Raw genomic sequence first — 25,162 nt, 5'->3', positions numbered from 1 at the left:
CCATTAAATCAAGGGCTGTTTATAATATTTCCCCCAGTGCAAAATAAAGAGAAAAAAGTCAACGTTACAACACAAACTGAGCATGACGGGGACCTCTCAGAGCCACACCACTGACTATGCCTGCTGGAATTTTCCAGGCGTGCCAGGCCTCAAGGAAGGCCCTCCATAAGTGCTTGCTGGCTGGCTGACCACACAGCATCACCCCCACGACCTTCTGACCGGTGGTGTTCATTTTTGCTCCTGGAGAGCTTGTTAAAAGATCGCTGGGCTGCATCTACAGAGATTCTGATTCAGCAGGTCCAGAGTGGGGCCTAGGAATCTATAGTTCAAACAAGTTGCCCCAGGGGATGTCGACACTGCACGTCCAAGAAATACAATTTAAGTAAGTCTTGGGCTACTGGGCATCAAAATCACTTGAGGGTGCATCTGAAGATGCAGATTCCTGGGCACTACACACCAGACATTCTGATTCCTCAGGCCTAGGTGGGTCCCTGGAATCTGCCATATTAACCAGCTCTCCAAGGATCCTCCGGAGACCACCATTAAAGTCAGGGACAACTTCTCCTCCCTGTTGCTTGGCCCATAGACCTCAGCGCATTCTGGACTTCCTCTTCCCTCCTAATTCCACTGCAGCGTGTCAGCAAATCCTGCTGGCTCTTCCTTCAAAAGTCTCCTGTATGTGGACTTGGGAATGAGACAGTAAATGAAACAAGACTGGTGAAATGCTGAGGGTTGTTGAAACTGAAAGTTCATTTTATTACAATTTTTATGTATATTTGAATTTTTTCCAAAAGGCAGCTTTATTTTTTTAATTTTATTTTTTGGCCACATCATGTAGCTTGCAAGATTTTAGTTCCCCAATCAGGGATTGAACCCAGGTCCTCAGCAGTGAGACAGTAAAGTCCTAACTAATGGACTGCCAGGGAATTCCCAAAAAGTAGCTTTTAAGTGTTGATCTAACAAATCTACTTCTAGGAATTTATCTTAATAAAAACGTTAGATAACAGAAAAAAAACTTACAAATAAACATATTTTCCAAATAATAATAGTAAAAAACTTGAAATATACTAAGTTCTCATAATAAAACAATAAACTATGAGACATAATAAACTATGGGACACCCCTCAGTGGAATTTTATATCGTTAAAAACACTTATTCAGACCATGTACCAATATAGAAAACATGATACACTATTAAGTAAAAAGACCAGGACATTAAATTGTATATACTGCATGATTAAAACTATGTAAAGACTTACATTTTTTATAAAACATTGAAACTTAAAAGTCATTTTATACATCCAGAGTCTGACCAGTTTCCACCACAATCAATGCCATGACCTCTGCCTGAGCCCAATCGTTTCTCTTGTGGGCATCCCTATGACACCTCTATCTTGGCCTCCCTGCTTCTACTCTTCCTCCTTCCCATCTCCTCTCCACATGGCAGCCTACAAAAAGGTAAATCAGACCATGACTCTCCTTAGTTCAGACCCCACAAGGCTTCCCACATTTGTCCAAATAAAAGCCAAGGCTTGATCTTAACTAGGCTGAAGGACGGGTCATGTCACCTGTTCTCATCTACTCTGTTCCCTGCCTCACTTCTGCCACTCCAGTCACACTGACCCCCTTGCTAGTTTTCATTCCAGCTTCAGGACCTTTGCACTTGCTGTTGCGCTGCCTCCAAAACGCTGAACGAGCATGGCCCCCTCCACGGCAGCTCTTTAGAGAGGCCTTCCCCGAGCTCATCTAAACCAGCACTGCTCCTGCTCTGCATCCACCATGCCTTTTTAGTTTTCTTATAGCACTTAACACCTCCCACGATACATCTGCTTATTATGCCTTCTATTTATTAGAATGCAAATTCCCTGAGAACAAAGAATTTATGTCTGATCCTCTGCTAAATCCCTAGTACCCAGCACAGAGCCTGGCAACTGGTCAATAAACACCTGTTGAATGAAAGCATGTTGAATTAAGTAATCACCCAAGAAAACTCTAAGTTTCATGTGGGCTTTCTCTTTCCTGGGGGATCCTCCCTCTCTGAAAGCTTCTGGCAGTGGCAGACCCACGGCTGAAGCCCACTGGGGACAAACGGAGGCTGACCATTTCTCCATTCAAGGTCTCCATGGTGCACACACAGAGTAAACCAGGTCTTGTGAACCGGAGGAGCAGAGCAGGCTGGCTAACAGCATTGGCCTTTGGAGGTCAAATCTGGGCTGACCACTACCAGTTGTGTGGTCCTGAGGAAACTGAGAATTTTCCAAGTGTTAATCCTGCCTTGTGCAGAAAGAGTAAGTTTCTACTTCCCAGGGCTAAGGTGGGGGTTAAACCAGGGAACATCCATAAAACACTTAGCAAGCACAGTGGCCGGCAGAGAGGAGGCGTGTGACCAGAGGCAGTCACACTAACCAACAGCCACGTACGGGCCTTTGTCTCCTTCAAGTTTACAATGGGCCCTTATCCTCCTTTTATCGGACTGGGGCCGTTCAACAACCCCGTCGTCGGTTTTATCACCATTTTATAGGTGGGGAAACTGGGTCAAAGGAATAAAGTGCTCGCCTACAAAACACACCGAATCGGACTACAGCTCTAGCGCCCTCACCTCCAGAAACACAAGCTACTGTGATGGCCGATGCTCATCAGGAGGATTGGGCAGCCTATTTGAGCCCCAGACTCTCAAGCGTGTGCAGCAAATGACATCAGTCAGAGAGCCACACCTTACCAACTGCCCAATAGAGGCAGGGGCTCGCTCCCATGTCCCTCAGTGAGGCTTATGAACAAGTCTGAGCAGATAAACTATCTCTGAGTCCACCCAGGATTTAAAATATTTTCCCCAGATGGGAAATACAAATGCCCTTTCTGTATTAAGAGTTTGATGGCAGCTCTAAGCAGCAAATGCCATCTTCGCTGTTTGAGATCCTTGGTGCCCTTCAGCCTCTGATTCAGTATGCCCTGAAAAAAAGGCATCTCTTCCTAAAGGCTACCCACGGGACAGAGCTGAGAAGCTCTGGGACTGGCTTTCATCAGAGTCTCCCCCACTTTCCCAGGATTGAAGGCCAAGGGAGGTCACATGGCGGGGAAGTAATCAGCAGGTAACAGACATGAATTTTAGAACCACCCAAGAGAACTGTAAGCTTCAGGTGGGTTTTCTGTTTCTTGTGGGATTCTCCCTTCCTGAAGGCTCCTGGCAGTGGCAAACCCATGAGTAGAGCCCAGTGGGGACAAAAGGTAGCTGACCATTTCTCCATCTGAGGCCTCCACGGCGCACACACACAGTAAACTGGGTCTTGTGAACTGGAGGAATAGAGCAGGCTGGCTATCAGCACTGGCCCTTTGGAGGTCAAATCTGGATTGACCACTTCTGGCTGTGTGACCCTGAGGAAACTGAGAATTTCCTCAAGACCGAAAAATCACCGCGTCTCGGGGGTCATGAATTTTTACCACTGCAGCATTTGAGAGACAAAGAAACTCACAATCGTAACACTTTAGGTCTCATGGGCTTGGCTGAGACTACACTGGATGGGATGGAGCAGACAACCCCAGGAATGCAATGCGATGGCTCCTGGGTACTGAGCATCTTCCATCTGGTCAGGGGCTTAGTGACCACTCCCCTTGAGGATACAGTCAGAAGGCTCCCGCTGCAGGAGGAAGGCTGGGAGGACAGGCCTGGAACCAATTTAATGACAAAGTTCTACAACCAGGCCCTTTGAAACAGGAGATAACGAGACCTCAAAAGGATCCCAGCAGGCCAGCAAGCCCTGGCCCTGGTGATGTGTTATAGACACTGATGGTGCCACGTTTGGGGCAAGCCACCAACCGCCAAGAGACTCTGAGAGCAATACCATGACAGCCTGGCTTGATGGCAGGTGCTCCCTGCTGGGAACGAGCTGTGTGAGCAGCGCTCAGCCGTCTGCGGCGTACTGCCAACACTGTGGTCGGTAACTTCTTTGTGCATAGTGTTTATGACGGAGAAGACTATGCCCCAAACCCTGGAGATGGCCTAGGAAGTGGGGGCTGACAGTGGCTCAGGCCAGGCAGTGGGGATGAGCCTGAGGGCCGCTTTGGGGAGTCATGTGGAAAAGCAGTCAATACACCCACCCACCCCTAGCCTTATCCACATTCTGTTAAGGTCACTTTAGGTACCTACGTTAATGAACTTCACTGATTTTTTTTAAGATAAGGGAGAGTTATAGGGGAGTCATGATCTTGTATCAAAACTATAAAAATCTCTTTTTCTATATATAAAATCTCTCTGAAGAGAAGTGAGCATCTCAGCCTCCTCAGAGCAGGGCAGACCAAAAGACAGAGCTTGGACTACTTTGCTGGTGTGAGAAATTCCCAGGAGAAGCAATAGGGAGCATATGAGAAAGGGAGATGTCTGGCCACTAGGAGCTTGGAAGTCCCGTGTCCTGGGAGATGGACTGTCTTCCTCCTCCTGGAAGTCCCTGGTACTTTTCTCTGGTCTCTGATCCTTGGGGGATCAACTGTGGGAGCACCTCTGGCTGCCAGGCCTGGCTGGAGGGAACAGCTCAGACTGGTGGTGTGCTCCAGCTAGGATCAGAACTCATCCCGCAGCTGAGGAGGCCTGTCCATGCCAAAGAAGGAGGATGGTCTCCCATGGAGGTCCCGTTCCCGCTTTACGAAGGCAGTGAAGGAGGAGACACAGTTGCCAATAAAGTGGTCAGCTTGGCCGAGGATGTACAGGTCGATCTGGGCTACCTCAGGCTTCAGACTCACCACCTTCACCTGCAGGAGGAAGGGCAGGGCGTTTTAGCCAGGGTTCAGGACAAAGTGGCCAGATCCGCCAAGGCCTGCAGCCACCCCTCACCTTCTTTCTCTGTGCTGAAGTCACAGACATAGAAGGAGGCGTACAAAGCATTAACACGTAGGGTTGGGGTGCCTGAGAGAAGTGCTGCCTAACAGATGGTGACCTTAATCCTAAGCTCCACACACACACCACTCATTCACACTCTGCCTTTGCTCATTGGTGTCTTCTGCCAGGAATGCCTATCCCCACCCATTGTAGTCCTGACCATACTCTCAAGGCTCAGTTCAAGGTCTGACTTTTTCATAAAGCCCTCGCCTCAAGGTCTTGGCTTCTCCAACCAAACCACAATCTGACCAAAGAGCACCCCACCCAACTGGTCCTGCTGCCTGGATGCCTCTGAGACTAAAGTCCTGTCCAATCTATCCCTGAGATATTCCTCAAAGGTGAACCTTTTTCTTGATGGACTACCACTCCCTGGCTGGTCACCATAATCTTTTCTTCTACTGGTCTGCTTACCAAAGGAAAAGTGAAAGTGAAAGCTGCTCAGTCATGTCCAACTCTTTGGGACCCCATGAACTATACAGTCCATGGAATTCTCCAGCCCAGAGTACTAGAGTGGGTAGCCTTTCCCTTCTCTTGGGGATCTTCCCAACCCAGGAATCAAACCCAGGTGTCCCACATTGCAGGCAGATTCTTTACCAGCTGACCCACAAGGGAAGCCCAAGAATACTGCAGTGGGTATCCCTTCTCCAGCGAACCTTCCTGACACAGGAATCAAACCAGGGTCTCATGCATTGCAGGTGGATTCTTTACCAATTGAGCTATGAGGGAAGCCCAGATATCATAGGAAAGCAGCCAAAAAACACTTTCACAGATTCCCCTACTCCCTTATTCCTCCCTCCCTCTATCCCAAGCTGAGCACCCTTAACTGGTGCCCTACTGCTCTGCAGATAAAGACTACAGATCTTGAATGTGGCCAAAGGCCTGTTCAGCTGCCTCTCCACCTTGAGCTCCAGCCACTTCACACCAGGCTCCCTTCTATCTCAGGATCTTTACGCATGCTCCTCCCTCTGTTGGGGGTGCTTGTCTCTTTGCCCGGTTAACTCCTACTTAACTCTGACTCTGCAGCTCAAGTCTCATCTCCTTAGGGAAGCCCTCCTTGGCCCCCTCAGTCTAGTCCAGGCTCCTCTGCTCTGCACGTGCACAGAACCACACTCCTTTCCTTTGTGGCGCACATCTCCTTCGTGTGTAGCTTTCACTCAGCGATTCTCTGCTTAACGCCCATTTCCTGTACCTGGCTGGGGCTGTGTTGGTTTGCTGGTCACTTCTGAAGGGGGTGTGTCTCAATATGCATCTGGGGACTGGACAAGTGAGTGAACGAGCCCCCATACCCAAGCCGGGCCCTCTCCTGTGGCATACCTTATAATTCTCTGCAAGTCTCTTTTCCTGAGTTTAGACTGTGAGCCCTGGAGGGCAGCACTACATCTTATTTATCAGTATCCCCAGCTCAGCACTGCCCCAGCTTAATGGATGAGCAAGGATTAGTTCAGGAGAGAGGGTAGGCTGAGCCCATGAAAGGAGGTGAGGAGTGAGAAGGGCAAGAACAGTGGCACAGGAACAGGAAGTAGAAATGGCAAGAGGCTCAAGGTGTAGCAAGTATACCAACTCTAAAAACTCACAAAAAACTCCCTGGGACTCTCCAAGTCCTTCCATTTAGTTCAGAGGTAGGGGGTGTGGGCAGAGCTGGGGCTGAAAGTGCTTTGCTGTCACACAGAGACTTCTGATGTAACAAAAATCATCATCTTGCTATTCAGATGGTAGCAGAAAAATAATACCAGCTTAATCATGGCCAAAATCCCCTGAACAATTCCACCCACACCCTGAAACTTACCCGCTCTGTGTCATGCCCACTAAAATTAGCTCTGAGACCTCCTGGGTAAATTCTATCCTTTCTTGGGACTTGGGTTTCCTCAGTTTTAAAATGCAGAGGTTGGGTCGGAGGTGCTCCAAGGTCTCCAGCTCTGAAATTCTACTATAAAGTGGGTGGGTGGGGACCAGAATGCTGTGACTTGGCACTTCCTCTACAAGGCACTTCCTTGACAAGCCCGTAAAAGAGGGAAAGGGAGCTCCTCAACATAAAGCCAAGGGTACCCACTGTTAGAAAGCGGATGTCTGTCTTTTAAGGTCTGCACAAGCATTTAGGGGCTTTATGCACTCCAAAGTCTTACTGAATATTCACTATTAACTCCACCGTTTTACCAATACATAATTACTTATTACCTATTCTTCATTTACACAGTACCAAGCCCATTCTACTACTTACTCCTATGTCAAACCCCTACTATTCACCCCTTCCTTAAGCATTTATGAAGCACAAAAGAGCCTTTCCTGTATTCATCAACCACCTACTTCTACTATCGATGACAGCTAACTTTATCGACAACTTATTTTGTACCAGACCAGTTTTAGCTTCTTATTTGATCTTCAAAATTACCCCACAGGATAGAACTACTCTCAGTCCCATTTTATTGATGAGGAAACAGAAGCACAGAGAGGTGAAGTAAATTGTGCAAGGCTGCACAGGGAGGAGAGCCCAAGATCCAACGCTCCACAGTCCATGCTCTTAATCCTTCTGTGGCACTGGACCGCCCCCCACCCGCTCTGTCCCCCAGGGCCCACTCAATATCCTTAATCACCAAACATTTACCAAGAGCCTACCATGTGTCACGCACTGTCCTAGCCACTGGTGAGGGTAAGGCGGGGTCTCAGCCCTGGAGGAAGTCAAAGTATCAGGCTAGACTCCGAAGAACAGAACAGTGAGTCTACCCTGGATCCTGCCTTCAAGGAGCCACAGCTCCTGGGAGGAAATAAGACATGTTTCTATATGAATCTCACAGTCTAGGTGTCTCGGGAGGAGATGTGATCAAGTGCTGTGAAAGCTCCCAGTAGGGATCCAGCAGCAACAGGAATGAAGGGAAGCCTGCAGAGCCCCGGCGGAGGTGTCTGAGCTGGGGTTTAAAGAAGGGCAGGAACTAGAGAACAGGATGTTCAAGCAAAAGCCTGGCGGTGGGAGAACATGAAGCATGAGGTGGGAGTGGAGGGAGCACCTTGGCACTTCCTTTGATTCCCTTCCAGCTGCTCTCCCTCCAGGCCCACACCCCACGTGTACCTTCCCTTTGAAGAGCTGCTGGATCTCGGGCAGGTAACTCTCAGAGTCGGTGGCAATGTAGACCGATTGGGCGTTCAGCGCTGTCACCCAGAGCTTCAGAGCGCGCCTGATTTCCTTCAGGTCAGGGAGGCACATGGTCATGGTGAGCGGGGCGGTGGTGTGGCGGCTGTAGCCCACGCACTGTGGGGAGGCCATGAAGTGGGCGCCAGCGGTTCCATCTTTCAGCATGGCACACGCGTTTTTCTGTGGGGCAGGTGGGGACAGAGCTATAGAGAGCCACTGCCCACAACCCAAGAAGTAAGAGCCCAGGAAAGGGAAAAAGGCAGGTGATACAAGAGTGCAACTTTTTTTTGTTTTAAACCACTGAGGAAAAGGGAAATGCATCAGCAGTTAACAGTGCTAAGGGGATACTGGCTTTTCACAATTTTTTTCTTGGTCTTACTGCATTATCTGGGACTTCCAGCAGAATTCTGAACTATGCCGGTGATAATGGGCAGCCTCATCTGATTTCTGACTTCAGTGGGAACACTTCTGATAGCCCCAAGAAGTGCATGTTTGCTGTGGGTTTCGGAGAGATAGACTTTATCAAGCTAAGGTGGGCCCCTTGTATTCCTGGTTGGTTAAGAGTTGTTTTTCTTCTTTTTTTTAAATCATAAATGAATGCTGACTTTTTATCAAGCACTTTCTTGGCATCCATTGAGATGACTATATGATTTTTCTTCTTTGGGCATTAATATAATAAATTTCACTGCATCACTGGGATAAATTTTACTTGTTTGTATTGCTTTTGCTTGTTCTTTAATATGCTATTGGATTTTACTCGGTAATATTTTACTTAGGATCTGGGCATCTATGTTCACTAGTGATAATGGACTCTATTTTCCTGAGCTGAGCTTTTAATGAGTTTGGTATTAGCATTATGCTAGATTAAAAAAAAAAAAAGCAGCTTATATTTTCTTATGTCCTAGGAGAGTACAGGTCCTGGCTCCTTTACTTTGTGGAGGGGCAGGAAGGGGGTCATGTGGATGTGACTGCTTCCTCAAATGACACTGAATGAATTTTTATCTAATTTCCATACTTCTGAGTATTTTTCAAGTTTCCATTAATGAGTATTTCTCACACACAGATATATACATATCTTCTTACATAAACTAAGGAGATCGTCCGTACTGCTCCTGTTATTTTCACAGGGAGGATAACCTGATGAGGTTTCTGCACATTTAAGCAGCTGCTGAATTTGGAAGATGATATCTTCTTTTCTTGGGAGCCCCACCCAACCTCCAGAGCTTGTTTTTCAACAAGGAGTCGACTGGCTAACACTGAGCTGGGGCGGAAGACTGTGGGCTCTCTCTGGCTTGCTGCCTGACTCAGAACCTAGCTTGATACCTCAGTTTATCCATCTGTGAAATGAGGAAAAAAGGGCAACTGTTAAAAATGAGAACTACCAAGCAAGCACTCTGAAGCCACATTTCGGATGTGTCCATGGTGGGACTGTGGGGCACAGCCCCATCAGCTTGGCCGAGTGAGGTCTCTCTGCCCTGGCTAGGACTTGGTGCAATGGGTTCAGCGTTCAGTGTCACAGACATGGGTCCTGCTCATGGATATGTCCAACCCAGCCATGAGAGGAAGGGGGAAGTTACCCAGTCGGAGCCAATGCGCAGGTGAATGCCCACGTAGGGCCGGATGAGGTGGGCGTGGATCTGGGCCTCCCCTGTCCTCACCATCTCGTCTGACCACACCATGTACTTCTGGAGGGGCCTGTGCTCCTCCAGGACAGGGAACTGGGCAGGGGCACCAGGCAGGGCAAGCACTGGATGTTCCTCTGGGGAAAATCTAGGCAGAAGACAAAATGAGAAGAAGTCAGACAGACGATGCACAGAGAGTCTGGCTGCCACCCCCACGGAAAAAAGGATGGCATTGCACCATGTCCCAGAGACCCTGCGGAGGGGCCCCTGTAACATGCAAGAAGCACGAGAGGTTGTGAAACACCAACGGGCTGATAAGAGACCTTGGCAGCGGCAACAGCCACAATATGCAATACTGTCCCGCCATGAGGAATTTACAACCTTCTTTGCTTGTTTAACAATTAAAAATTTACAGTAGAGCATTCCAGCCCTTTGTATGTCATGCTGGCTTCCAATCTGTGGGGCGGTAATTCACTCCAGGGTGGGGTGTCTAGACTGAGTCTCTGCCCTTTTACTCACACGGTGGGATTAGGAAGTGCAGCTGCTAACAGGTCACACTCACAGGGAGCGTGTACAGTGGATGAGATCATTCACTCAACACTTAACGCATATCTACTGATTGCCTACCACATGCTGAGGCCCAGAGGAGAGTAACACAGGCGTGATCCCTGCTTTCATGAGAGCACCAGAGGTCTGAAGATGCCCCCATCATCCCCTGCCGAAGGCTCTCCCTTCCCCTTGTTCACAGTGCACCTTGTCATTATTTCACCCATCTTTTCTGCTGGACTCAGGCTTCTGAAGGCAGTATCTCTGTGTGTCCAGAACAGTGTCTAGATACACATAAGAGCTCAGTAAAGATTTGTTGATTGCATGAGTGAAGAGCAAACCTGTGTTCTCTCATTAGCTAAGGCCAGACTATATTACAGCAACACAAGATGCCCCACTGTTCCATAAACTTGCAAAGTACTTTCCAACTCCAGATCTCTGCAGACTTTTCCCTTCCACCTGGTATGCCTTCCCTCTGCCAGTCAAAATCCTTTCCCTAAAATTATGAAAAAGGTACAGTACTCTGGAAAACAGTCTGGCAGTTTTTTTTTTTTTATAAAACTAGACAAGCACTTACCATATGACCCAGCAACTGTATGCTTGGGCATTTATCCCAGAGAAATGGAAACCTCTATTGACACATGAACTAGTATGTGAATGTTCACAGCAGCTTTATTCATAATAGTCAAAAACTGGAAACAACTCAGATGTCGTTCAACAAGTGACTTGTTGAACAAACTGCAGAACAAACCCACACCACAGAACACTACTGCAATAAGAAGGAACCAGCTCTTGGTAGAGGGAACAACTTGGATGGATCTCAAGGGAATCCTGAGTGGAAAAAAGCCAATCTTAAAAGGTCACACACTGAAGGATTCTATTATGTAATATTTGTGAAATGACAAAGTAGAGAAAAAAGAAATGGAGATGGGATTACTGGTCACCAAGGACTAGGGGGTGTGTGTGTGTGTGTGTGTGTGTGTGTAGGTGGGTGTGGTTATAAACTGGCCACACAAGGACCTCTGTGATCTTAGAACTGTTCTGTATCTTGACTGTGATAATGCATATACGAACATACACACATGATAAAACTGAATAAAACTAAATATACACACACAGAGAAGTGAGTTCAAGTAAAACTGGGGAAATCCGAATAAGATGGATGGACTGTACCAATGTCAACATCCTGGTTGTGATACTGTGCTCTAGTTTCACAAAATGTTACCACTGGGGAGAACTGGGTAAAGGGCACTGGGGATTTCTCTGTATTATTAATATTTCTTACAAGTGCACGTGAACCTACAATTACCTCAGTAAAAATTTTAGTGAAAAATGACTAAATATTTCAGAGCATGCAGGAAAAGAGAAAATGATTTAACAGTCCACATACCTGTGACCCAAATTAGCAAATATTAATACTTTGTTTCAGATTTTTAAAAATACACACCTAAATAAAAGCTCTACCCTATGGTCTCTTTCCCTCTTCCTCCTCTTTCCAGATACTGCGGTTTTATGAATGGTTGCACTTTCACAATTTGTATAAAAAGGTATCATCCTGTGTGCTCTTTACACAGTGCAACGGTGAAAGTGTGCACTATAGAGCCCGAAGACCTTGTTCTAATGTTGGCTATGTCACTAACTTGGGCAGGTGACTAAAACCATTCTGTGCCTCAGTTTTCTTATCTGTGTAATAGAGCTGATAACAGTTCCCACTTCAGAGGGCTGTTGAGAAGATCAAATGGATTAATACAAGCAAAGCATTTAGAATAGTGCTTGGCATGTAGAAAGCTCTCACAAAATTCTGTCTCTCACCATATCCATCATTGTCATTATACTGCATGTAATCTATTACAACTTTTGAAAAATTTAACTCTCTGTTTCAGAGATTTGGCCATGTTGATGGTGTGGATCACATTAACATCTCCTGAAGTTTTCAATCTGCATGAAGAAATCAGTTTATCTATCTAGTCCCCTCCTGCTGGTCAGTGAGGCTGTTCCAATCTTTCCCCCATGCAAAAGAGCTGCAATGGACAGGCCACTCTTTATTCACACCTGACCAAACACCACAAACACCTCCAAACTTCCGAGACCAGTTGCCACACCCAAGCCTCAGCTCCTAGGAGTGGGTTCCATCCCACTTCTCCTTTGCTGCTTCCTGCACAATGATGTGCTCAGTAACCACATTCCCTGTCCACTGACATGAGGCTAGACCCCAAGTACTTTTGTTCATGGTGAAGGCCACATACACGAGTGCAAGCCCTGTGCCAAGGAAGCAATGAGCAAGTGTTCATCAACAGCCTGGCTCTATCTAACACTTGTCTTGCAGAGTTTAATTTTATATGTACATACACGGGACAGGCAGTGTTCCAGTTCCTTTGTGTACATTAACTCATTTGAGTCTCTTAAGAGCCCCCATGAGGCAAGTACTGCCATTATTCTCACTTCACAGATAAGGAAACTGAGACACAGAACGGTTAAGTAGCATGTCCATGGTCACACAGCTACGAAGTGGCAGACCAGGGATTTGAATCCAGGCAGAATCCTCCAGAACCTTTGTTTTTAACTATTGTTAAAAACAGCTCCCCCATCCAGTCAATAAGTTCCTCAAAAGGTGAATCTGTGGCTTATTCTTCTGATTTCCAGTCTCAGTGCAGGCCTTAACACATAGTAGGTGCAATGAATATACTTAGAATGAATGAATGAGCCAGGGATCTCACCAGAAAGACCAGATCAGGTAGTCAGGAGTTAAAAGAAGTGAACAGTAACTGAGTACCTCCTATGGGCCAGGCCCTTAAGTGACTTTCAGAGGCCACTTTAAAGGACTTCAAATGAAAAATAAAGTTGTGACTTCCTAAGAGTCAGACATGACTGAGCGACTTCACTTTCACTTTTCACTTTCATGCATTGGAGAAGGAAATGGCAACCCACTCCAGTGTTCTTGCCTGGAGAATCCCGGGGAAGGGGGAGCCTCGTGGGCTGCCATCTATGGGGTCACACAGAGTCGGACACAACTGAAGCGACTTAGCAGCAGCAGCAGCAGCAGGGGGCTGGTACATTAGGATAAAACCAGGACCTCTGCCCTCCTTGACCTCCGGGAAAGAATCTGCTGCTGACCCTTGGTGAATTCCAAGTCTGGAATATGTGCCCCTTTTACCTGGATCTGGATCAGCTCACACAGCCATCTTGGTTGGATCTGGATGTGACATCCTTACTGACATGACAAGCAGTGAGAAGCCAAACTGATGCACTCCTTTGCTCCCAATGAGGAGACTGGTGTTTGGAGTGAAAGTGGGGAATGAGGGTCCTGTTTGGAAAGAAACCTTGACTAGCTCCATCTGTTCACATGCCTGGCTGGTGACCCTAAGTCAGGCCCTGAGCCTGGTAGCTGTCCAGCTGAATAAGGAACACTTTCCTACTATGGGGAGCAGTGAGCCTGTGGGGTGTTTTACCATTACACTGACTCCACTGAGACACCCCTACCAAGCTGGGGTTTCTCCATGCACAGCACCCACGTGTGTGCCCAACAGATACCAGTGAGTGGACATTATGCAGGGTACAGAGGATGTGGGCACATGAACGAGGCAGTGTCTAGCTCTCGGTTATGACATGAAAAACTGCCTTTCTCTGCAGCTCTTCATGACTGGCTCCTTCTCATCCTTAAGGTTTCAGCCCTGCCAATTGTATGCCACCTGTTTATATCCACTCAGGAAGGCTACAGCCAGGGAGAACGATAAGCCACATGCTCAAATACCTGTTGCATTCATGCCAAGAGAATGGTTCAGCCTGATGATTCACAGTCTTCCAACAGTGAAAGTGCAATAAATGTCTATTGAATTAAACCTCCATCAGGGTATTCATAAATTCAGAACCAGCAGAGATGAAAAGATCCTCAGTGGGGAAGAAATACCCTTATTCTCTTCTTCTAGAATCCAACTTTCAAGCTGGACACACAGAAGCCCAAAATACATTTCTCAGTACTTCTTGGGGCTAGGTATGGCTGCACATCTAAGTACTGGCCAATGAGCTGGTGTAAGCAAGCTGTAAGGAAGGCTCCTTAGAAAAGTGAGGAGGGGCCCTTCTTCTGCTCCTTTTGTACCCCCAGCTGCCTGGGGTTTCATCAGTTATCTTGACCCATGAGGTGACACTAAGGATAAAAGCCAGTAACAGAACAGCTAAGCAGAGATGGGAGCCTAATTCCTAGACACAAGGGAGCCTCCACGCAGCCCTGGGTTGCAGTCCTTTTTTACATAAGAAAACAATAAACTTTTGTCTTGTTAGTCTGCTGTTAATTGGGGGTTTCTCTTACAGGTACCTAATTTAAACCTGGTACACCCAGACCTGTGACCACCGAAACTTTTAGCTGATATACAAGAGGGTTACTGATTGGTAGTGGGAGAGGGGAACTGAACAGCTCTAACTTGGCCCCTCCATGGCACTACAAGTGCTTCTCCACAACTTTAAAATTCAAAGAACAGTTTGAAAATGACTGATCTTAGAACTTTTCTGGTGGTGGAGTGGCTAGGACTCTGCTTCCAATGCAAGAGGCCCAGGTTCAATCCCTGGTCAGGGAACCAGATCCCTCATGCTGCAACTAAAGATCCCACATATGCATGCACACATGCTCAGTCATGTCTGACTCTGTGTGACCCCATGGACTGTAGTCCACCAGGTTCCTCTATCCATGAGGATTCTCCAGGCAAGAATACTGGAGTGGGTTGCCACTTTCTCCAGAGGATCTTCCCAACCCAGGGATCGAACCCGAGTCTCCTGAAGTACACATGGATTCTTTACCACTGAGCCTCCAGGGAAGCCCATAAAGATCCTGCATGCTGCAACTAAAACCCAGTACAGCCAAATAAATGAATATATTTTAAAAACTAAAAACAAAGAAAAAAATGTCATCTTATTAATTGTTTAAAAAAGAAAGAAAATGATCCATCTTGCTCAATCCCTTCATTTTATAGATTGAGCACTGTGGCCTAAGAAGGGAAGCAACCTGCAGTTACCCAGTGAACAGGGAAGCATCTGACTCTCGCCAGTGCTGTTCCCCAGACAACCACACTCCTGCAATGGAAGGACAACTTCCGACAGCAAGAAAGGACACCTAAAAAGTTGGCTCAAAGGCAAAAGCTTACCCAAGCCCTTACATAATTCCAACAACTCAACAAACTCAAACAAGAGGATGGGGCGGCCACAAACAAGTGTTTTAGCAACACTGTCCGACTGATGCATCCATGTAGCATTGTCCCTTCTCCAACCAGGATTGTGTGCTTTTTTGGCTTTTTGGAATTTGCTTTTAGAACTGGTGTCATTTCCCCCCCAGCATTTTAGAAGCAAATCTCCATCCTCTGAGGACAGTCTGCCTTCTGGCAATAGCTCTGGATTCATTCAGAGCTGAATGGGGAGGACCAAGCAGGTAATTAAATGGAAATCAACAATTTCCTATGCAGGATCAACTATGAGGGGTGTAAGACTCTGCCAGGATTGAGTCTCCTTAGTAGCTCATGAATTAGCTCTGAACACAAGCCCCAAATAGGAACTGGGAGCTGTTTAAGGCACAGCTCTTTTCTCCACAGTGATGAAGAATGGGTGCTCTGGAGTCAGGTGGCCTGGGTTCAAATCACAGCTCTGCTGCATCAAGCTCAGGAAAGTGATTTCACTTCTCTCTGTCTCAATTTCCTTACCTGTGCAGCAGAGATGACAATAACACTTGTCACCGACTTGTGAATGTATTAAATGAGCTATTACCTTGGAAAACTCAGGTAGAGAAGACTCAGTACAACAACTGGCACACAGTATGCACTAAATAAATATTAGTTTTTATTAACTATGAAAGCCTTACACACAGACCCCAGCTACCCACTCAACAGCTGCATTACTTTGGGCAAGTTATTTAAATAACCTCACCGATCTCAGTTTCCTCACCAGTCAAATGGAAATTGATCATAATACCTTCATGAAATTTTTCAAAGGCTTAAATAAAATAAAGTACGTGAATAACAGTAACAAGTAACATGGACCGGCCCGTCTACTATGTGTCATGTGATTTATATACTAGGAGGCAGATACCATAGTGCTCCTTCCATTAAACCAAGGGGGAAGCTCGGGTCAGACAGTTTGACCGGCTCACTCAGGGTTATCTGATAAAGAAAGGGCTACCTGAGAGCTCAGGGCTGTCTAATGGTAAATCAGTCTTCCTTTGCCTTGCTGGGACCACGCAAGAATTCATAAGCCCCCATGGCTCCTAACCCAGGTCTGACGTCTAAGCCCCTGCTCTTTCTGGCCATGCTATAGCATCAGTGGCAAGTGTACTATGTTAGTGTCATCATTTTATCTAGACTGCAGGCGGCTGAAGACTGAGACTGGGTCTTCCTCATTTTTATGTGTCACCTCTGGCCTTTGAGCACTATGTCTCATACGTGACAGACGCTCTATAAATATTTCACAGCCTGTGCCTATGCCCTGCTAACCTATTTTTTTTTAAAATAGGGTTTACTGGAATGCAATTAATAAAGCACATCCAATTATTATCAGGATGACATCATTTCTCAGTCTGCACCTGAAGCTGTTCTTCTCTAGAAGAGGCTTCCAATTTTCACCTTGTGAAGAGGAAGGTAACAGGGGAGTGATTCTCACGCCTCAAGGAGGAAATTGAGATGCATGTGACTGCACAATATTCTTTTTATGACATCCTTTATCGGCTGATAAACTCTTGCTCAACCTCGTGGCAGGTCAATGTCCCACCGTGTCAGGCGTTGAGATGGGAACAGATCACATAGGATCCCAAGTTCAACAGACAGAACAGCCGCACCTTTGGTCTCATACATCAGGGTGCAGGGTGTGGTAGAGGGAAGAGGACCAGGAAAGTGCTGAATGCCCGTGGGCCCCCCACTCCTCCCCTAAACCCAGCAAAAATGCCCCCTCCACATACCTCTGGATCCACTGGTCTTTGTAGGAGGCGCTGAAGGAAATGCCTGCAAAAAGCTCGGACTTGTTGAAACTCACATGAAACTGATCCCAAAATGGGCCAAAGGGATTTCCTTCCTGGAGAAAGAGAGTGGCCAAACGCTTACTGGGCAAGAAGGAAAGCCAGGTGGGATTGGGGCCAAGGAACTGTGGATGGGGAAACCCTGTACTATCTGACTCGATCTGAAATGCTCTCATAGGATGGGCGAGTAGGAATGTCACTTCATAATTCCTGGGCTGGGGGCTGAGGAGGGTGGCTCGGCCTCCAGGCTGGTTTTCAGCAGGAAATGTTCACCACAATATCTGAAGGAGTCTTTCCTGCTCACATGCCATGTCCTGCCAATCCTGCAGCATTGGTGGGGGTCTGGGGAGGGAGCTGACCTTGGATTTGGGACCATGGACTAAGAGCTCCAAGAGACTTTCAAGATCAGCTAATCCATGCTCTTATTTTCAAGATGGAAACCAGGGTCCAGACAAGGTAAGACATTGGCTCAAGCTCACAGAGCAAGTGAGGGCCATACTGGGACTGAAAGCAAGGTTTCCTTTCTCAGATTTCGTGGCTTCACCTACCCTACCCAGACTTTAGCAAAACACTGAAAGACATATTGGGGATTGTCTTACTCCTAAAGTGCCAGAAATTTACAAACTTCTGATAAATATGACAGCCTCACATTTACCTGCTGAGAGGCAAGAAAATATACAAGTTAGGAGGGTGGAAAATGGAGTCATATTACCACAACTTATTTGCTATATGATTTTGGGCAAAATATTGAACCTCTCTTTGCTGCACTCAGTGTCCTCTCTATAAAATGAGGATAATAATAGTACTTTCCTCATGAAACAGTTGAAGGACTAAGTGGGATAATATGTGAAAAGCTCTTAACATGGTACCTAGCATGTTATAAGTGCTATGTGAGTACTAGTTATCATTACTGATGTGGTACTTTTCAGTTTACAAGCATTCTTATTCCTGGCCCTCATGATGCTTCGTGAGCAAGACACAGCAGGGACTGGCGTCTTTATTTTGTAGGTAGAAATAAAGGCTCAGAGGAAGCAAACTCCTCCGCTCAAAGTGACACTGCTGACAAATGCCAGAAATGCGGCTGAAAGCTCCATCTTTCTACTCCAGGCTCTTCCGGTGCCTTCCCCCACGTACTGCTATCCTGCAGTGTCTCAGGCCTAGAGGAACTGGAACAGGCAGAAAGGGCCCCCCTGACCCACAGGACCCACCTTCATGGGGCATGTCTTCTTATCAGGACTTCGCTGGGCTGCCACCTCAAAGCAGTATGCCACGCGCTTCTCAGGGGGCCAGTGGGTGGGTGCCAGCTTCTCCATGAAGTCCTCCAGGCTGATGACTCGATGGTAGGCCTGGAGGGGCTCCAGCTTGAAGTACTTCTGGTAGGACACATGGACCTACAAGAAAAGTGGGGAAAAGCAGGGGGTGGAGGGTCCTCCCCTCAGTATCCTAGTGGCTGCTTCAAAGACATCCATTAAAACCATATATTCTAGGACTTCCCTGGTGGTGCAGTGGATGAGAACCCGCCTGCCAATGCAGGGGATATGGGTTCAATCCCTGGTCCAGGAAGATTCCACATGCCACAGGGCAACTAAGCCCTGTGCACCACCACTGAGCGCACACTCTAGAGCCCGTGAGCCTCGACTACTGAAGCCTGTGCACTTCAGGGCCCAAGAAACACAACTCCTGAGCCTATGCGCCACAACTAATGAAGCCCTCACACCCTAGAGCTGCACACCACAGCTACTGAGCCCATGTACAGCAATTACTGAAGCCTGTGCGCCTAGAGCCCATGCGCCGCAACAAGAGAAGCCACCACAATGAGAAGCCCTGTGCACCGCAACTAGGAGTAGCCCATGCTCACCACAACTAGAGAAAGCCCGCACACAGCAACAAAGACCCAGTGCAACCACAAGTAAATAAGAAAATTTTTAATTAAAAAAAACCCAACAAATCCATACACTCTATGACCCAGAGATCTTAGACTTCATGTCAGTGACAAATTTTTGACAAACGACACCAAGCTTAGAACAGAGGCTGGGAGAAAACATCTGTAAACTAAAGGACAAATACTAATGTACTTCATGTTCAAAAATGCCTACTGATTTGTAAGAAAGAAGATAAATGACACAAAAGAAAACATGGGCAGGAAAGGAGTGAGCAGCTCACAGCAAAGAGAACCCAAATAGCCAATACACTCAAAAGATGTGCAGGCTCACTAGAATTAGGAAAAGGAAAATGACAATAACTACAAGACACCACTTCTTACTCAAGAGACCAACAAAAGTTTAAAAGCTTAACTCTGGGCTTCTGTGGTGGTCCAACGGTTAAGAGTCCACCTGTCAATGCAAGGGACATGGGTTTGATCCCTGGTCCAGGAAGATCCGACATGCTGCCAACCAACCAAGCCTATGTGCCACACTACTGAGCCGGTGCTCTAGAGCCTGGGAGCCACAGCTACTGAGCCCACGTGTCGCAAATACTGAAGCTCTCACACCATAGAGCCATGCTCTGCAACAAGAGAAGCCACTGTGATGAGATGCCCGCGCACCACATCCAAGAGTAGCCCCTACTCGCTGCACGCAGCAACGAAGACACAGCGCAGCCAAAAATACATAAAATAAATATTTTTTAAAAGCTTAACTCCAATTATTGGAAAAGATATAGCTGATAGTAGAGGCATACATTTTAAAGCCTCTAAGAGGTTATACATTTGGAGTATAACTTCTTAGAGCATCTATTAAAAATAGAATTTTAAATGCACCCTCTATCTCTAGGTATTTGCCCTAGACAAGTTCTTGCCCTTTGTACCAGGAGAGGGATAAAGGACGCTCAGTGCCATAATGGAAGCAGTACTGGAGAGAACTTAGAAGAAGTTCCACTGAAAGACACTAAGAAAAAAAAATAAGAAAAAGGAAAAAAAAAGATACTTAAGTCCATTATAGTGGTTGCCTCTGAGCATGGGGGAGGGACTAGGAGTAGCCTCCAACCAAGATAGACTTTATCTTTTAACAACTTTATCTGTAACCTTTTGTTTCTTAACAACAAAAAAAGATGAAGCAAATACAAGAAAATGTTAATGATTATCACTGCTAATGGTGAGTACATGGATGATGATTGTATTAATCTCTGCATTTTTTGAGACTTAAGAAAATTTCTTGGAACACTATGAAATACAATTTAGACTTTATCCTATAGGTCAGAGTTTCCAAGCATGTTCCACTAGTTCAGGTGGGTAAAGGGTTCTGCAATAAAAAGGCTCCAGAAATAAACAGGCCTGAGAAAAGCTACGTTAAGCAGGTTTCTTTATGACAGGACTTCTCAGGACCTTTAATACACTAACATGGATTTTGAATCTCCAAATTTGGGGGGAATTAAGAACTGAGAACAGAATTTCCCAAACTGACTTAACCACTGCACTGGTTCTACATAAGCCATTGGTGTTCCAATGAGCAGACTTTGAGAACCTTACTTATTAGCAATGAGGTCACGCAAAGGATTTTAAGCAGAAATAATATGAGATCTGCTTTCCTGAAAGATCTCTCTGGTGACAGAAGAGAGAATGTCCTGATGGTAAGATTAGAGGAGGGAGAGAAATATTAGGGGGCTACTGCAATGGTCCTTTTATCGTTCAAGTATTCATTCAACATGAGTTGGAGGAGAAGGGGGCAACAGAGGATGAGATGGACAGACAGCATCGCTGACTCAATGGGCATGAGTTTGAGCAAACTCTGGGAGATAGTGAAGGACAGGGAAGCTTAGTGTGCTGCAGTCCAGGGGCTCGCAAAGAGTCGGACACAACTTGGCGACAAAACAACAATTCATTCAACATGTATTTTTGTTGTTTTGTTTCAACATATATGTCTGAGCATCTCTCGTAACTCTGAGAGATGGGGAAGCATGGACAGGTTAGAAAATGTAAAGAAAGGTGAAGTACACAGTAAAGGGAAGCATTTAGGATGACGTCTAGGTTCCTGGCTTGGTACCCAGGTGAATGGAGATGACATAAACTAAGGCTAGAAATACAGGCAGGAACATAGGTTTGAGGGGAAGGTGCTGGCTCTGTGGGTCATCCAAGCAGACTCAAGGGCTGAGGAGTTTGAAACACTGGGCCTGTGGTCAGAGAGTCAGGGCCACAGATAAATTTGGAAGGTACATGGAGAATAAAGAAAGCTGCAAGAGTCAACAGAAACTTAGAACAAAGCAAATAACAGTAATAAAAGCAACTAATATTTATTGAGTGCTGGATTAGCGCCAGGTGCTATACTCATCATGTTTCATGGACTTGACCCCATAATTGTGAAAGGTAGGAATACAGCCATCCCTAGTTTACTTATGAAGAAACCTGGGTGGACAGAATCTAGATAACTCATCTGAGGTCACACAGCTAACAAGCAAACAGAAAGAGGAGACACACCAACATTTAAACAGTGGGTGGGGAAAAAGGAGCCCTTGCTGTAGCACAAAGAGGAAAATGCAGACAGGTCAGGCTAAAGCAGAAACAGGCTGTGCCTTGGAAGCCAGGGGAGTAAGGAAGTTCAAGAAGACAGGCTCATGGGGCCAGGTGCCACTGGGAGGTCAGATGAGATAGAGATCGAGAAATGACCCCTGGGTTTGGCAATTCTGAGGTCTCTAGTGACCTTCTGTGAGAACAGTCCCATTGGGGAAGGAAAGTCCAACTGAAGTAGGTTGAGTAACCTGTAGAAAGCAAGAAGAAACTCTGAAAGACTCCTAGCTGAGAAGAGAAGGCAAGTGAACCAGGAGATGAATGGACCATGTCTGAACTGTAACAGTAAGTGCAAAAAGTCAGAGCATCAACTGTACCCAGTTACTGAGGACTCTCTGTGTCATAAGCACTTTACATTGATCGGCTCAGCTGATTCTGAGAGGGAGGGATACCACCATCACTAACTCACTGAGGGAAGGAGCAATAATTATTTCCAGCCTATTTTAAAGATGAGAAAACTGAGGCACAAGGAAGTCAAGTACCCTGACCAGGTACACAGCTAGTAACTGGCCAACTCAGGCTGTGACCTCATTACTCTGGCTTTTATCCTCTGTTAAAAATCTCTCTAAAAATGGCATGCACAAGAAAAAATAAAAACTATGCAGAGAAAAGGCTGTAAGAAAGAAATATGGGTATTTTGCATATAACCTTTTGAAGTTTATTAAGAACTTTCAAAATTAATTCACTAAATATTAACTCAGTTCCCACTACCAGACCCCTGGAGTTAAAAGTGAACAAAAACAGACATCAGGCCAGTGGAAGTCATAAAGAATATGCAAGAAATTAAGACAATGCTGGACTTCTCATTCTAAGGGACCCGGTGATGAGGTGGGAGCCAGACTCCTCTAGTTTGTGACCTTGGACATGTTATTAACTAACTTGTGCCTCAGTTTCTCCCTCATAACTGATAATAGCACCCATCACCTGTGACCAATGGGTGGGACCAGACAAGGCTGGAAATGGAGTCTGGAGCTTTCAGTCACAGGCTCTGGAGTCACACAGACATGGGCTTGAATTCCAGTTCTGCTTGTGTGAATGTGCTAAGATACCTAGCCTCTCTAAACCTGTTTCTTAATAGAAATGTGGTGAGAGGAAAATAACTAATCCTCATGCAGTGCTCAGAAAGCAGGTGCTGAATAAATGTTATTGAGTTAGCCAGGGAGGACAGTTCTGGGTGGTGGAGAGGGCAAACTCAGGGGGATGGGAGATAAAACCCTATAGAAGGACTTGGGGTCAAGCAGTGGTGAGCATGACTAGGGAAAGGTAGACAAGGGCAAACAGCAGGCAGGAGGTACTCACGTTGGTGAAAGGAGGCTTGTGATGCTGGTACTCAATCCAAGGAGGTACAGCCAGGGTGCGGTTCAACAGCTTTGCAAATGCCAGGGAGCCCAAGAAATGATCAGCCTGGTTCCCAAAACGCCCTGGATGGTATACTGCAGGTGAAGTGAGGACTGGGGCATTGAGGGCTTGGGGTATGCAAGATTCAGAAAGGGAGCCAGGGATGGGGAGGACCAGGATACCAAGGAGAGCCAGGGGAGCTGGCAGCATGGGACCAAGTCTGGACTCCTGGGTCTGATGGTCAAGGCCCTTCAGGCCCTGCCTCTTCTGCCTTAGTCATTCCAGGCTCTTGCTGTTTCCCAAACATGCTCTGCACTTCCCATCCCCACCCCCACGTCTTTGCTCTTGCTATTCCATCAGCCAGAGGTGCCCTTCTATTTCCTCCCCTCTGTACACAAAGGGGTAACTCCAATGCCTCACTCACTGGGATCCTTTCACGACGCCTCTGCCACATTCAGTCCCCATCCTCCGTCTCCCACCTTGGATAAGCTACTTGTGGTTCTTCCACTCTTCCTAGAATGTCCTTTCCCATTTCCTGGCCTTTGGCCCTTTCCTCAGCCTGTAAGTGCCTCAGGGAGAAGGGCCCTATCTGATTGTTTCTGTCTTCCCCAGCATGGCATCCATTCATTCATTCCACAAAGAATGTTGAGAGGTCACAATGTGTCAGTATCTCTGCTAGGTGCTGAGACACAGGAGTGAGCAAGAAGGTCAAGGTCTCTGCCTTCAAGGCATTCACAGTCCAGGTAGGCTGACAGTGAAGTGAAGTTGCTCAGTCGTGTCTGACTCTTCGCAACCCCATGGACTGTAGCCTACCAGGCTCCTCCGTCCATGGAATTTTCCAGGCAAGAGTAGTGGAGTGGGGTGCCATTTCCTTCTCCAGGGGATCTTCCCGACCCAGGGATCGAACCCGGGTCTTCCGCATTGCAGGCAGACGCTTTACCATCTGAGCCACCAGGGAAGGCAGGGTGACAGTAAAGATAAACAAATATGTTTGGTGATGGAGGAAATGATGAGATTATTTGGGCTGAGGTCACTGAAGTCCTTTCTGGCGACACTTATAAGCTGTGGCCTGAGGATGGGAAGACCTTGGTCTGGCACAGAGGCAAGAGGAGGGTGTTCCCAGTTAGGGAATAGCACAGGCTGCAGGACTGAGCCTGTGTAAGGAACAGAAAGGGATAACTGTGCCTGCAGCTGGAACGTCTCCGGAGAAGGGTGTGGTGGAGATGATGCACAGAGGGACAGACCATCATGGTTAGGAGACTGGAGGGTTTTAGGAATGAGTAACTTTAAAATGACTCTCCACCACCCCCATTTAAACTGCACCCCTCTGACAGCTTTTAGATTCTCCCTTACTCTGCTCTATTTTAATTTTCCCATAGCACTTAGTCTCCTTTAAGATATGCAATTACTTACTCTTTATGCCTATCTTTTATGGTCTGTTTTTCTCAACTAAAATGAAGGCTCCACATGGGCATAGAGCTTTCTGACTTATCACCACCGTATCCTTAGAGCAGAGAACAGGGCTGGGCACCCAGTAGGTGCCTTTATAAACATGTATTGAATGAATCGCCCAGAGCCAGCGTTGGGTCAGTGACATCAAGTCCTACACCACTAAGTCCATTTACTGGACTCGGGGCTGGCTCAGGCTTTGCGCAAGACACGTCGTAACCTCTCCCGGCCTCGGTTTTCTCATCTGCCAAATGGAAGGCTGGACAGAGAAGCCCCTCAGTGTCTTTGCCACAGGGGCGGAAAGCCGAGGAGCAGGCCCTGTCCGGCGCTGGAGTCCGTTCCCGGACCTGTCAAGGCACCTCTGGGCGCCTCAGAGGAGTGGCTTCTCCTTTCCGGGCCTCGGTTTCCCCACTTGGACAGAAGGCTCGGGAGGCCTTACCCATGCATGGGCAGTAGAGCAGGTAACCGGCCGGATCCCAGGAGCCCACGGGCAGCCCCGGGAGCGGCAAAAGCAGCAGCAGGAGAGACACACGCGGCGGCAAGAGCGACGGTGCCCACGCGGCGGCGCCCATAGCGGGTCCAGAGCCAGAACGCGCCGCGGCGCGGAGGCTGGGAGGGAAGGAAGAGCGCGAGCGTCCGCCCCGCTCCCGGCGATCCCCGCGTGCCGCCCGCGCGCCGCCCCGGCCGCTCTAGCCGGCGGGCGGGCGGGACCATAGAGATC

At 47.1% G+C, this 25,162-nt stretch overlaps 1 protein-coding gene across 3 annotated transcripts; it reads right to left on the bottom strand.

Moving 5' to 3' along the window:
* Positions 1-729: 729 nt before the first annotated feature.
* Positions 730-25,121, bottom strand: POFUT1 (protein O-fucosyltransferase 1). 3 transcript variants are annotated; one of them, XM_055544740.1, is made up of 7 exons: positions 24,881-25,121; positions 22,954-23,087; positions 18,362-18,544; positions 17,097-17,209; positions 9,575-9,767; positions 7,935-8,177; positions 730-4,743 (listed from the first exon to the last, which is right to left on the bottom strand). In XM_055544740.1, the coding sequence occupies exons 1-7, from the start codon at positions 25,011-25,013 to the stop codon at positions 4,555-4,557; spliced, it is 1,188 nt and encodes a 395-aa protein (XP_055400715.1). In that variant the 5' UTR covers positions 25,014-25,121; the 3' UTR covers positions 730-4,554. The 3 variants fall into 3 exon arrangements, with proteins under 3 accessions (XP_055400715.1, XP_055400716.1, XP_055400717.1); XM_055544741.1 differs by having other exon boundaries at positions 22,954-23,075; XM_055544742.1 differs by lacking the exons at positions 730-4,743; positions 7,935-8,177; positions 9,575-9,767 and adding an exon at positions 11,315-13,469 and having other exon boundaries at positions 22,954-23,075.
* Between the last annotated feature and the right edge of the window lie 41 nt (positions 25,122-25,162).

Source organism: Bubalus kerabau, chromosome 13, assembly GCF_029407905.1.
Source record: "Bubalus kerabau isolate K-KA32 ecotype Philippines breed swamp buffalo chromosome 13, PCC_UOA_SB_1v2, whole genome shotgun sequence".
NCBI lineage: Eukaryota > Metazoa > Chordata > Mammalia > Artiodactyla > Bovidae > Bubalus > Bubalus kerabau.
The sequence above is the reverse complement of the archived record's forward strand: the minus strand, read 5'-3'. Positions and strand labels throughout refer to the sequence as shown.

Coding starts and splice junctions, on each gene's coding strand:
- POFUT1 (XM_055544740.1), bottom strand. CDS start 25,013: ATGGGCGCCGCCGCGTGGGCACCGTCGCTCTTGCCGCCGCGTGTGTCT. Junction 18,545..22,953: donor ACAAGCCTCCTTTCACCAAC/GTGAGTACCTCC, acceptor CTTTTCTTGTAG/GTCCATGTGTCCTACCAGAA. Junction 8,178..9,574: donor TGCGCATTGGCTCCGACTGG/GTAACTTCCCCC, acceptor CCTGCCCCACAG/AAAAACGCGTGTGCCATGCT.